The sequence below is a fragment of the Phalacrocorax carbo genome, chromosome Z (assembly GCF_963921805.1).
Source record: "Phalacrocorax carbo chromosome Z, bPhaCar2.1, whole genome shotgun sequence".
Taxonomy (NCBI): Eukaryota; Metazoa; Chordata; class Aves; order Suliformes; family Phalacrocoracidae; genus Phalacrocorax; species Phalacrocorax carbo.
Genome location: NC_087548.1, coordinates 49,767,485 through 49,782,100, shown reverse-complemented (window position 1 = coordinate 49,782,100; position 14,616 = coordinate 49,767,485). Strand labels below are relative to the sequence as shown.

The 14,616-nt window shown below is 38.1% G+C and overlaps 1 protein-coding gene across 1 annotated transcript in view; it reads left to right on the top strand.

Annotated features, from left to right (window-relative positions):
* Positions 1-13,346, top strand: part of CDC42SE2 (CDC42 small effector 2) — a 34,421-nt gene extending 21,075 nt beyond the window's left edge. Inside the window, exons 2-4 of the mRNA XM_009504664.2 lie at positions 6,224-6,325; positions 10,856-10,973; positions 11,416-13,346. Coding sequence (XP_009502959.1) covers positions 6,224-6,325; positions 10,856-10,954 — 201 coding nt within the window. The 3' untranslated portion in view covers positions 10,955-10,973; positions 11,416-13,346. The remainder of the gene's footprint in view (positions 1-6,223; positions 6,326-10,855; positions 10,974-11,415) is intronic.
* The last annotated feature ends 1,270 nt before the right edge of the window (positions 13,347-14,616 follow it).

The following is a 14,616-nucleotide window of genomic DNA, read 5'->3' as shown; positions in this document are numbered from 1 at the left end:
TGAATACCTTGATTTACACAATCTGCAGTCCTTTTACAGAATTCGATTTTTTAAAAAATATTCTGAAATTAGAGAAGATAACTGATGCAAGACTGGAAAGTGAGTCTCAGGAAGTTGATGCTTTCATTCTGCATCACATGAGGTGCCAAAGCATGGTTTTGATTTTCCCTGATTATGTATCAAAGCTGTTTTGAAGTTAAAATACAATAAATGTTTCTCATCATTTTATTCAGAAGAGGAAACTATAAAGCACAGGGATTATGCCTCAATAAATAATCACTTCTTATATTTTCTGCATATCAGTCTTTGTGGCAAGCTTACAAATTTTGTATTGAAATAACAGAACCCAAAATGACACATCATGAAAAATAATATAGTCTTGCAGAATAAGGAGAAATGATGACAAATTTGAACTGAAGTTCCTTTTCTACAGATGGTTACAATGAAAGACAAAGAGAACTGTGTCAAAAAAAGGAAGGCGCATCACTTGTCATTTTATATTTGGATTGCTTCATATTGATTTGGATCTGGTTGGAAACATGTTACACAAGATAAGAATAGATAGATCAGGTCATTATGCTATTTCCTTTCTGATTTAGTTTACTGTGCCCTACATTTTTTTGGAACACAAATAAATATCGAGTGACAGAAAAATGCCTGTAAATGCAACATATGATATATTAATATTTATGCATTACACAACAATATATATTATGTGCAATATATTTTTACTGCATATAAAATAAAGCTATATATGGAAGCACAGTCAAGAAAAATAACACTTGTAACACTTTGGTAAATGTTACAAAGTTAGCAGTAGGAAAGTGTTCTCTTTGCCTTGTGGCAGCTGATAGTAGTTGTAGTAGCTGTAGTAGGTGATATTAATTAATAATAATAAAATGTTCTCCTAAAAAGCAAAGCAGCTGTATCTCTGTTTAGTTTTAGAGAAGAATGATCAAAACAAAGATTACTGCTTGGGACCTAAATACCAAAATTTTGTTACTCTTAATGTGAGGTGTGAAGTTCCAGTCTGCCTCTGCCACTAATTTGTTGCTAGTGTAGACATGCTCTGTTGTTCCCTATAGGAGGCTCGCACTGAGGGCAGCGGGTATTCTGTTGCCTGGTTTGTTACAGTCTACTTGACTGAGATCCTAAGATGTAACAAGCCAGGACAACATCCAGCTGGGCAAAAAGCACTGCTGCGTGGTGAAAAAGAGTTGGCAGTTTTTCGTGTGTGTGAAGTGCAGATAAATTAAATGGTAGATGGTAGGAGAAGAATGCCCGATGCAGCAATTGTTTTCAGAAACTCTACATGTTCGCAATATGGCAACAACTTTCTTCAGTTTCCACCATGTATTGCTTTATGCTTAGAAAGCACGTTCTTCATCTTTCACCCGCAGTGCTTCCATTTGAGGGCTGACCGGGGCTGAGATGGAGCCTTCTGCAGGTCAGATCCATGCAGGCTTTTGTGTTGCAGAGTCGTTTGAAGTGCTGTATGTCACTTCTGTTTCACTCAGACTTGGATTTGGGATATGCATCTAGCAGCTATCACAAAAAGCCTGGTGTAGATTTAGCAGAACATACTTTTCTGCCAGCTAAACAGAAGAGATTTATTTGCTTTTGATCCCCAGCATGTGTAGCTTTGTACCTGACTTTGGGATACTTTTATATGATATTCTGTTTGACATCACTTGCAACTTCTAGCAGCTTCCAGTGTTGTGGTTTAGCCCCAGTCAGCAACTCAGCACCACACAGCCGCTCGCTCACTCCCCCCCCAGTGGGATGGGGGAGAGAATCGGAAGAGTAAAAGTGAGGAAACTCGTGGGTTGAGATAAAGACAGTTTAATAGGTAAAGCAAAAGCTGTGCACACAGGCAAAGCAAAATAAGCAATTCATTCACCGCTTCCCATGGGCAGGCAGGTGTTCAGCCATCTCCAGGAAAGCAGGGCTCCATCACGCGTAACGGTTACTTGGGAGGACAAACGCCATCACTCCGAATATATTTCCCCTCCCCCCCACTTCGTTCTTCTTCCCCAGCTTTTTATGCTGAGCATGATGTCATATGGGGTGGGATATCCCTTGGGTCAGCTGGGGTCAGCTGTCCCAGCTGTGTCCCCTCCCAGCTTCTTTGTGCACCTGGCTGAGCGTGGGAAGCTGAAAAAGTTCCTGACTAGTGTAAGCACTGCTTAGCAACAACTAAAACATCTCTGCATTATCAACACTGTTTTTAGCACAAATCCAACACATAGCCCCATGCTAGCTACTGTGAAGAAAATTAACTCTATCCCAGCTGAAACCTGGACATCTAGAAAAATAATTATCAGCCTACTAGGATCTAAGTGACATCACTCAAATATTTTCTGATATATTTGAGACCTTGATGGTACTCTGCGTGTCTTTTCTTTTTCTTTTTTTGAGGAGGCCTGTCATGAGTAGCAGAGAGGCATGAATAACCATGTAGAGGAGAAAAATTTCCAAAACTTTTCTTTTTTATATGCATATATACAGCCAGAGAACTTGTCTAATTCAGACCTAATTGCCATCACTATGAAGTGGCTTCAGCTAGAGAACTGCAGCGCAGTCCCTGTACAAAATTTGGAGATAGTAAAAAAAAGATCACTTCTTCCCTGCAAGCCCAAAATAGAGGGGAATGAAACGGAAATTTTACATGCCTCTAGACACATCAGTGGCAATTATTTGCTTAAAGAAAAAAAATAGTCTTGAATTTCTTGTAATAAGTAGTTTTTTGAACTATGAAAACACTTTCAGTAAAACACTTGTGGTTTTGATGAAGGGCAGGTTGAGTGCATGGTACGATTAGTTGAATTTTTTAAAATGAAAGTTTCAAACTTTATTGAAAGTTTCAAGAAACTTGCAAGGTTAAGATATTTTCTGTGTGATGTAACTGTTGGTGGCCTTCTGAATTCTGATGTTGTACTTCAAAAGAGATGCTACCATGTGTGGGTGCAAAGCATCACTCACGGATTAAGAATAGAAGAGACATCAGTTCTTGACTTCATTACTATGGTAACTGAAATGTGATCCAGTTTCATTCCATCTAGTATATGTTCAAAGCAAAGCTTCTGAGATGGGTCCTCAGACTGCTTCCGTTCCTTTCAAACATTTAACACACACACACACACACACACACACACACACCCACACACACACACACACACCTGCATCTCTTCCACTTATGTTTAAAGATTATTTATTCTTTTCGTGGCGTAAAGATACCTGGTGTGTACTTTGCCATCCAGATTCTGCAGATTTTTGTCAAGGGAACAAACTGAGTAAAGCCATTAAATAATGACATTACATATTCCACTTCAGGAACCCTTTACAGGTCTTTTCCTCTGCTCTGTTTCCTGTTTTGTGTTCCTTGTCACCCCTTCCCTCTTAGTAAAGGGGGAAGTCCCTTGAGACAAGGCAAGATGGGGGGGAAGCAAATATTACAATTCAGATTTTAACAAGAAAGATAAGAGACACAGACACATTAGCTAATCATAATGTCAGCTGTCTTCTGCTTCCCCCCTGCAATGAAAACATCCACAAGAAACACAGACAGAGGACTTAGGGTGTCATTGCAATTAGGCTGCCAGAATTGGGACATAAATGTATTCCCTCAGAAACATCTTTAAAACAAACCTTTGGATGGTACAAGTCCGTGTAGGTTGAAGTTCTTTGCACTAGTATCATAAACAAGCAGTTGTTTATAGATCATCTTTATAGTCAGATCTCATTGCTGTAACAGTTAGTGGTGTATATATATTCTAAGGCTAATTATTTATGGTATGTTGTAAAGCAGAGTTTGGGCATGGGTGAAGGCTAGCGGGAATTCATTTTCCTGGGCTCTGTCAGCTCAGGCACATGACTTGCCTTAGGAACAAGCATGGAAAAGCACAAGGGATACGCAGAGGGAAATGAGCATAATTGGACAATTCATTTCTTCTTAAGTAAGAGACGAATGTGCTGCTTCTCGGCTTCTCTCAAATTAAATATGCCAAATTTACTGAAGAATCAATCTGTGTGTTCATTCTTGTTGTTTATAGAGCAATGGTATTGCACGTATTCTTACAGGGCCTCAGAAAGTACAGCTTCACAATAAAATCCTGGCAAAGCTAATGTTTTTGGCATCATCTGTAAAAGCTTTGTAACCTTTCCAGGCATGTTCCCCTCCTCCTGTCTCTTGTGTCAACATTGCTCAAAAGGAAGTGCCTTTTTACAGTGCTCCCCAAGTCCCTTCACCCATGCTAATTGGTCACATTGGTTCTGGCTGAGGCTGTGTCTACGGAAATGGCATATTCTAGTAGGAGCAGCTATGTAGTAGAGCAGAACAGTTAGTGTTGGGGAACCGTGACATGCCTTAGATGTCTTTTGTGGTCAGCTTCAGACTGGCTTACCTGGTCCATTGGCCTCACTGTCTGTTAGCAATGGGAGTGCATCAGCTAGACTTCCAGTTCGGCTTCACGCAAGAAGTCTAATTTATACACTCCAAGATTACTCTGAAATTAAAACTGAAGCATGATAAATAGGGACTGGCAAAGTTGCTTCACAAGCATGCTTGTGATCCAAGCTAAAATAATAATGTAAATGTAAACCGAGTGCTCCTGCAGCAAAAAAAAAAGGTTTGATTCGCTTTCAGAGCGAACTAGCTGTGGTCTTAATATAGCAGAGCATTTAAATACTGTTCCATTGCTTGAAGGAGATCAGATCAGTGGGCACATGCCAGGGTGTAACTGGCTGATGGCCTCTGATAAGAAACTTGCTTAAAATAAAAACAGGGTTTGATGGCAATTCACTTTAACTAGTGGTTACTGGTTGACTTGCTGATGATCAGCGGGGAATCATTTACATTCATTCACAAGACCCAGCACTCTTAATTCTGTTACTGGCATGCCTGTGATCTTAGCAACAAGTAAAGGAGGAAAATGAGTTGCCCAAAGAAAGAGTTTGGTTGTTTGCAAACAAAGGAAAACAAGAAATTTCAAAAGCTTTGAGATCGTCTACATTTTGTCTACATCAAAAACCTGCATTTCAAAACTGTACTAAAACCAAGAAATCATGGATGCATTGTTTAGACATATAAATGAATCTGACTCTGGCTGTTATCTTTTTAGAAGGGGGAGAGGGGCAACTACTGCAGACTTGAAAATTTAAAGTGTTTTAATTGCAGCAGTGTGTTTCATACACCTCTCTAGAGCTTATTTCTGTGTCAGTCACAGCATATTACAATTCTATATTGTGTAAATACAGCAAGGTGTGTTTAAAATAATCATCACACCTGGTGGAGATGCTATATGGTTTTTTCAAATACATTATATGGGCATATGGTGACTGCACAGTGCATGGTTTGCTCTGTGTAACCTCCCTGGCTCTGGCCTAAGAAATGAGGACAGGGTTTTCGTGCTCTATTCCTTTAGATGCAGCGCTTAGCTAGAGGCAGACAACCAAAGCAGCTTTAATTAGAGAAGGTCCTTACTGCCTCCAGTTTTTCATTTGTGTGTTATTACATTAATAAAAAATGAAGCTGTGACTCTAAGAAAGGGGAGGCAGATGTTAAGACATTCTTGCCCTCTGTCTCATGGCACAGGAATGGGAGTTCCTAATCTGGCATCCTGCCTTACCATCATACTGCACCCCTCCACCTCACACTTTACAACCACACGGACTGGAAGTTATCTTAGTACACAGGGTTCAGTAAAGATGTGTCTGTGACTAACCCTGATCAAACTCAAGGCATTGTTCTGAACATCACTATGAAATATATTACAAATAGCGATGTAAGTTCCCATGGCATGCAAATCAGAAATTCTGTAAGTTGGTGGTTTCATAGACTATATTAATGGTCTTTGATCCTGAATTCTTGTTCTGAATGACTAAACTCAAATTTGATCTGTCAGATCATGATTTAAATACAACTATAGGCCGAAGTTATTGTATGAGACATTGCAAGTACTGCTTTACAAAGTGTAGAATGTAGTAAGGTTATTTACGAATGTTTTGTTGGCCTAAACACAGGTCTAACAGCCTGCTATAGATCCTCCAAGTAAAAATGAAGGACAGTATCACCAATCTCTTGGTTAACCTGGGAATTTGGACTCTGCTTTTTTACTTAGTGTAAGAAGAATCCTGTGGGCAGTTAACTTTTACATTTATGACACACATTGTTTTTGCCTTCTCAATGACTCTCAGTTAGATGGTTTCTTTACCTTCCTTTCAGAAAAGACGACGGCGGATTGACCGAAGCATGATTGGGGAGCCAACAAACTTTGTTCACACAGCTCATGTAGGATCAGGAGACCTATTCAGTGGAATGAATTCAGTAAGTATGAGCAGATGAAGAATATTTCATCTTAGATAGAACACAGGAACACTGTATATATATATATATAGTGGCTAAAGCAATGAGTCTTTCAACTATAAGAAAGAATCTCTATATAACTGAAGAACAACCTGCTAGCGTCTTAATTCCAAGTCCTAAACACTTGCATTCAAGATTATGGAATTAATTTTTTTAATTCCTATTTTTATTGACAATACATAGCAGATGCTGTATAAATTGAACAGGCTCTGTGTAGAATACTTTTAAAAATTCATTCTGATGATATGTATGAACTAAAATAGAGGTATATTTGAAAATATACTAGAGTATTTTAGAGAAAACTTTTAAAAGCATCTCATAATTGACTAGACTTCTTACCTGAAATGCTTTAAGCTATTTTAAATATAGTTCAAGTAAAACTCTAACTTACCTTGGTTTCTGGTGCACGCAAATACTTTTGGGTGTCCTTGTTGAGGTTTTTCTATACTCTGTAGCCCTATTTGTAGTGTGTGAATTACTTCTGGAGCAAGCAACGATGTCATAGGCAAGGTTTTCTGGCTTCTTGTAGATGATAGTAGCAATAAATATTTTTATCTCTTTGAAAGTGAAAAACGGAGGCTAAGATAGATACTGAAAATCAGCTTATGAGGATAGATTTCTTTTATGCAGCTTTATATTTATGTGAAGTGTCAATCTGTTTTTAAGGTCAATAATAAGCAATGTATAAAAGGGTTGTATGTAGATAATGATGAAAAATACTTCTTGACCTTAAGCCTCTTTAAAGGAAAAAAAAGTTTTGAGATTAAAGTGAGGAAAAAATCTTACAGACAAAAGGAGAAGAAAGAGTTGTCTCAGAGGTATAAGAACAGAGAGCAGAGCTCTTAAGGAAGGAGGCGGTTTTAAGGCAGGCAAGTGAGGTCATTTGTAGTTTCAACTTGTTTACAGCTTATTGAGATCAGACAAAAACTTTTGTAAGTCAGTAGATATTAGAGAAGGGCAAAGCTAGAAAATCTGACGTGCCAAGCAATATACTACATTTTCCTGGAAAAAACATAATCGATTGGAAGTAATATGTACTAAAACATGTGTAAGCAAGTTAAACGGACAAGCACAGCTTGAACTTGATAAAATTCAGTTAAAGCTAATTACTTATTTAATCCAATATATTGCATTAATATTTAAAGCCATTATAAATTGAAATAATAAAGTGAGAAGTTTCCTCTTTTTTTCTGTAAAGCATGGCTTTTTGCTTTTTAAATGATTGTTGTCCCTCCTGTGAGAACCTTCGTCACTCTCACAGCTGATCTGCCTCATGTGACGTTTGTGGTGATTGCCGGCAGCTTTGCTCTTTCATCTCAGACTTTCCTCCTGCTTGCCCGCACTGTTGCCTTGCACAATATCCAATTACACTCCAGATAGTAGGTAATTGTTATTGTCGCTCTACATAGACCTTTTCATTTTGAATGCTCATAACTGGCGCTCTCTTTCTCTCACTCTTTTCCATTTGGATGATGTACTGCATCAGTGCCCAGAATGATGTTTGTGATCCCAGATAGAAAGGATCTATATGCAAAAAATAATCCTGTTTTCCTTCTCTCTCTTCAGAAGCACAAATCTCTGCTTTTTCACAGTGCTTATTTTTCTGCCTCTTCTGCAGTGACTTCCTGTGGTAATATTGCATTCAGTCTCCTCGTTCATTCTTCGCAGTGTAAATTCCAAGATTACAGTGTTAACCTCCGCATGTTTTTCTGCTGCTTAATTTCCTTCATAGTGTGGACATTACACTCCTTCATGAACCTCCTTTTGCCTTCTCTCTTCTCAGTACCTTTGGAGGACTTCCTGCAATTTATTAGCTTTTCCTGTATAAATTTCGGTTTTCATCCACTATCTGCTCTGTGTGTTTTTTCATCAGCTTTGTTCTTCATTACATATCCTTATGATTCTGAGTACAGTAGTTTTCTGACTACTGAAATATTTTGCTTTTTTGTTTGCCTTCTCTCTGTAAAGCGTCTTGCTCCTTTGTCAAAGGTACACTTAAACAGTGGGAACCCTCTGCACTCTTTCTTTCTTTCTCATTCCCATAACTTTCTTATTTTACCTTCATAATCCATGATGAAATCTCTCACTTTCTTCTTCTGCTTCATATTCCTCACTTTAGTCTTTGGTTTCATGTATTCCACCCTCTTCTCAGTTTTCCTGTGTTTTCTTTCTCAAGGACCACTTGTACTATTTCCTAATTCTAAAAGGGAGGGAAAGAAAAGGAAAGAAGGAAATTAATGAGATAGATAAGCAGCACAACAGATTGTCTGATCTTTGATTGGTGCAATAGCTTTCCTCTTCCAAAATCTTTAAATCCTTATACTATCTAAATCAGACATACGACACAAGAACCGTACTGTTACAATGATTCAAAGGAAGGCAATGGCATCTTTTGGAAAGAAAAAATAATTGCATTTCTTGGTGCTTGTTCTTGTAGCCCAGGTTGCCTCAAAAGCAGGATGCTTCAGAAAGAATACCACCTTATAAGCCTACAGACCTGCTTCTTTGCTCAGTGTTTTTAACTTTGTATGTCTCCTATATTCTTTTTCATATATAAAATAGCCACTGAACTGTTAATGCAGTCAGGTTTAATTCGCTGCATTCTCTTTGCTTTAGGTGTAACAGCCCCTGCATTTTAGACTGACACTTCCTTACCCACTAACACAAGCATCTATATGTGTGAATCAAGTACCAGAGAAATTACTCTAACCTTTAGGAGAAATAGTCATAAAGATTTAACACTTTAGCCTTGCAATTTATGTTCATTTGCTGTTCTCCAAAATCTGAAAGTCACGTAGGCAAGTTGTCAGGCTGGAAGGTGACATGACCTGGAGATGATTTTCTAGCTCTTTTACTCTAGAGGTAGAGTTCATTCGGATGAAGTTAATGCCATCCTCAAGTCATTCTTGTGAATACATTTACATGCAGACGAATTATTTTCTGAGGAACAAAAGATTAAATTCAAACTCCTTTTGTTCCAATGAGCAATGGAAGATGCTTGGTGAAGACGAAGACCAGCTTGGTGAAATGTGAAAGTTCTTAAACACTGCCCAGTGAACGTGATTGCACTTCTCCACACTTCCTTACTGAGTTTGTATTCTCTGACGTCAGACCCACTGGAGTACGGGCTCTGAACACTTTTCCTGGAAAAAAATGTGAATATAACATTGCTTTGCTGCAGCTGTATCACTCACTTGAGCAGAGCACCAAGCTAGAAAATGGTCTTACACAGCACCGCAATATGTGACACTGTTGAAAACAAAGATCGTAAAATAGGCTCTTTTTTCACATTGGTTTGCGAAACAGTGTGTATGAAAGAGTTGTGCTAATTCATGTGTGTCCTTGTGTTTTGCTTTGCTGTGGAAAAGAAGATCCTTCTTTTGCCTTTGCAGACGGAAAATATCGCGCACACTACTTGGAAATATTTCTCCAGTGCTGTTTTAATACAGCTTTCTAGTGATATTTGGTGGTCTCTATGAGGGAGCACACATCTAATAATTGCAGGTGGTGCCCTGCAGGCATAGGCTTTGCTGCAAGTTCAATTTCAGAAGCTGTAGACTTGAAAGAATATGCTATTTTGTGCTCATTGTATATTTATGCTCTGGGGTGCAGAGAGAAGGCGCCAAACATTTAAGGTTAGAGTGGTCTTCCTGCAGGCACTTGGAGATGATTATTTTGACTTGTGCAACACAAGCAGGAAAGAACTACAGATTCCCTTCCTTTTTGTTGATAAAGGCAATGAAAGCCATACAGGGATGTGCATGTGTCTCCGTGTGTGTGTGTGTTCTTTATGTATTTATTTGCATCAGGCTAAAAATACCTTCAAATAAGCTACTTCCAGGGAAGTTGGTAGATTGAGTAAGATTTAAACAATAAATGCCCTACCATTTAAAGGAATAGTAGCATTTAAGGAAAGCACTGTGTGCTGTTGTATAAATAGATAAATAAAAAGCCTTCCACAAACCAAAAGCTCCTTTTTGGTTTAGAAATTCCTTTTTTAATTATCTGCAGTTAGCCATACAGTGCAGATACTATCCAGATATTTTGTAAGTTGTCTATTATATTGTTAACGTATCGGTGTAAAGGTCTCTGGTTTGTCATACTTTGCAAAGAACATTCTCTGTATTACAAGATAAATTATAGCTTGTCAGATGGAATGGAGTTGGATACCAGTAAGAGATTTGATTAATTTGTTTTGAGTAATCAAGCAGGTCAATGAAAGCCTGAATCAGCCAGTTTTCTTTGGGAGAGAGGAAAAACTTCTGCCTCAGCATCAGTTCTTCCATCTCTCCTGCTGAGCTGCCTGCAGAAGTGAAAATTCCAGCAAGCCTACGCTGCACATGTCTTCATGCAAAAGTAATGTGGCTTTAATGGTAAAGGAGCACTTGGAAACCAAACCTGAACAAGAAATAAAATTGGAAGCAAGAAGACGCCATAGCGCACTAACTGCCTTTCTTGTTTTCTCTGCTTCCCTTTCCCTTCTGTCTCCAGGTCAGCTCAATTCAGAACCAAATGCAGTCCAAGGGAGGCTATGGAGGTGGCATGTCTGCAAATGTTCAGATGCAGCTTGTAGATACAAAGGCAGGATAACCTTGGGGAAACCTTTCCAGTAAGTATTGCACTCTACTTTTTAGGCATTGTTAGAGTAGTAGGAAGAACAATCATACGACTTCAGAATTAGCTCCCTGTAAATAGCTGTGTCTTTATGATGCCCGATTTTAAAATGCATTTCTGAGTAAAAAAATCAATGTAATGTAAGCATATTAATTTTTTTAAACAATGAAAAATAAATTGTCATGACTGCATCAGTCTGTCCATAAGCCTGTTTTATACCTGTGATGATATCGTAGGCAAATCTTTGCAAGTGAAGTTGGTTGTATAACAAATTCCAGAAGAATTTTGTGGTATGATTAGGGTACTATTTTTGCAACAGTTCATCCATGTAAGCATAATATGTATGGTGTTAAGTCAATGAATAGCAATGTTACAGAAGGAAAATGGTCGCTGAGAATGTTCAAAACTCAGTTTAGTGTGTGTTTTCTGTCTTCCAGGTTTATGCGAGTTCCTGTATCTTCTTTCCTGTGTCCCCTCTTTTGCCTTGGTGACTGCTTTCTGTGCTCATGACAAGAGAAGTGATGGCTAATTGTTCACCCTTTGTGATTACTCCAGTGAAAAGTTGCTGTTCTGCTCTGATGATGCCATTTGTCAGATTGGTCTGACCGTGCCTTTCAGTGGCATGCACACATTGGCCTCTACGAGTATCATGGATGTAGAGCTATTTTAGGATTGATTTTAGCTTTTCGTTTGTTTCAAGCAAACTAAAGCACCGACCTTAGCTTCCTTCGTCCCTCACAAATACTAATGCACAATATTCTGTTGCTTTGTAGTCTTTAAATCTTTTCTGCACTCAAGTAATTTAGAAGTGAGTGTTCCATTAATGTCTTCAATCATCTGTTTTTCATACCCATTTTTGAAAGGTCTGGGACCTGCAAGCACAAATGATTATTTCATACAAAATCAGCAGAGTAGATGACCGCATGCTTTGTGAGGTTGCTTTGTATGGTGGCCTGCTTGGTGCTAGAAGAAAAAAAAATTGCTTACTGCAGACTGGTGAAAAATTTTGCTGTGGCACCAAGTCATGCCTGTTTCTGAAAAAGGACTTCTAGCTTACCTGCTTCAGAGTTACGTCTTTATTTTAGTTTTTATCCAACTGGTCTTGAAATAATAGAGAGCTTGCATTCAGGAGGCATTTGTTGTAAATGTTCAGTATATTTATTTTGAAAGAGCTGACCTTGAGACTGTAAACCAGTGTAGTACCGTATCTAAGTGTTGTGGAAGCGCTTTAGTCTATTTAAAAAAGAAAAGCATCATGTTTTGCTGCTTCTTTACAGTTTTTCTTGATTTAGCCTGTATGGTCATTTCCAGTAGCAGCATGTCAGACTGCCTGCAATATTAGCTGAAAAGTTTCGTAGACCTCTCTAAGTAGTTGGCAGATTCTGTGTACTAAATATTTAGGGGCCATGGAAGTTGCTAAAAGCAACATACTAATCTGGCAGAACAGATGCCAATGAAAACAACATACAGGGTGACTTTTTACAAAGTCAGTAAAACGCCTTTTGCTCAGGTTCCAAAGCATGTTTCTTTCACACGTTGTGAAATTGTATTTTAATATTGCACTGTTTTGGATTATGTCTGTAAATGGTCCCTTTTTCCCCTCCTTGTTGGTGGCTTGAGAGAAGTTGATGATTTGAGTCCTGGTTGAGTTAAATTTTTATGTGAAAAAAACCTGATCCAAACAAATAAGGCATAACTGAGCCTAGTCAGATCCATTTTTATAGGTAAACACGCATGTTTTCATAAATATAGTTTGCTGTCATAAATGATTCTGTGTGCTTTTTCCATCCTTTTCCTGATTTCACATTGCAACAGCTCCCAGGTGGATTTAAACATGTATGAACCTACCTACTCTTCTTTCTCAGTTCGCAAACAACACACAAAATGCAGGGCCATGGAGGTAGTTTGCCTCCCCTAAGTTGTGTTCCAGCGGTAGGTGTCAGTTACCTGGTTGATTAGTTTGAATTGGGTTGGATAGTCTTCATTGATGAAGGTACTGATTCATGATGACAGAAGATCAAGATGTTCAGTTGTCTGGGTGCATAAACACATGGCAGAGCAGTGATATGATTTTTAAGGGTCAACATTTGCAGTGCCACTTTATCAATGAGTCTTAAATATACACCACGATTAAAAAATTATTTTAATTTTGTCATTGGTGATAGTGGCTTAAATTTGTTTGCCAAACCTATCTTGCACTCATCAAAATGTTTTCAGCTCAATAGCCAGGAAAAAAAATTGACATATTTTTATAACAGACATACTTTTTTTGTACATTGTGTTCATTCTTGAATAAAGTCAGTTCAGTGTTGGCTTGTAGATATTACAAGGAAAGTATTGACTTTGATTCAATAAATGTTTTCTTTCAGTTGGTGGCCTACCCTTTTTCTTTTTCATAAGTTACATTTGCATTAGAAAAACACTTGCAGCCAACAGAGAAATCAGTGGTGAAAATTGTCTGAAGAGTAACCTATTAGTGTCATCAAGTAATTTGTAGGCTTGAGGCTTTTTCATGACACTTGACTCTTTTGTTGCCAAGTGGGTTAAACCATAATTTTATTAGCAGTTTTGTTGCATTGATTTGGCGTGTGTACCAGGGGCTTCTGCAAGGATCTTCAAGAGAAGGTGGCTTAAAAAACACATTGCAAACCTTCATATACAGGATTTCTTTCCTTTTGACTGCAACTGGTATGTGTGTTACTTTCTTGATTGTGATGCAGATTACTGTTGTGATCAGTAGAAGACTTAATTATACAACTAATCATCGTAATACGCACATCTGCATTAAATATACCTGCAAGGCACAATGTTGTCTACTCTGTATTTGGCTCAATTAATTTTTGCATTTGACACTAAGTTCATTCCTTAAGCACTAATTTACTACTTTAGCCTTCATGCTAGATTGTTTTAAAAACTGGTAATGAGTTCTTTAGCTCATGGCAAGTTCTTTACACTGCCAGTTGAGGAAAAAAGATAGTTGTAAAGGGAAAGGAAGATCAACATGAAGTCATGAGATATCAATCACCTAGAGGGTTCTTTTCTTTAATTGTTGAGGTTATAGAAGCTTAGTACTGTCTCCAAAGGTATGTCTTGAAGAGCAGATGTTTTAATATAACCCTCTATAAAAATAAAGTGTTTTGACTTCTTTAAGAAGGAGCCAGCCTGTTCACACTTAGTCCTTAGTCTGTTTAGCTGCCTAAAGCAGTTGTACGAGTCAGTTAATCCTTTTTGTGCCTTTTTTAATTTTTAAGTGAGAAGGTGCTGCATTAGCAACCAAGTCTCTGAACATCATCTTGGTCCCAAGTAGCACTATACTCTGCCATGACTTAATATACCAAAAAACCCCTATCCTTAAGATCCAGAAAATTAAGTTGTTAAAAAATCTTGCCCTGCCTACATAATGACACATTCTTACCAAGTACATGTTTCACCACAACACAATTATTCTGATGTCAGTATTCCTTGTCCTTTTTTTATATTTTTTTTTTTTGGGGGGTGGGGTGGGTCTGGTGTCAGTTAAATACAATATTGATTTTCAACGCCTAATTTTTAAAGCTATTCCTATTTGATGTGTATGCATGTGAATAGGGCCCCTTCCTAGAGAATGGAAAATTATATTTGAGCTTCATAAGGATTCT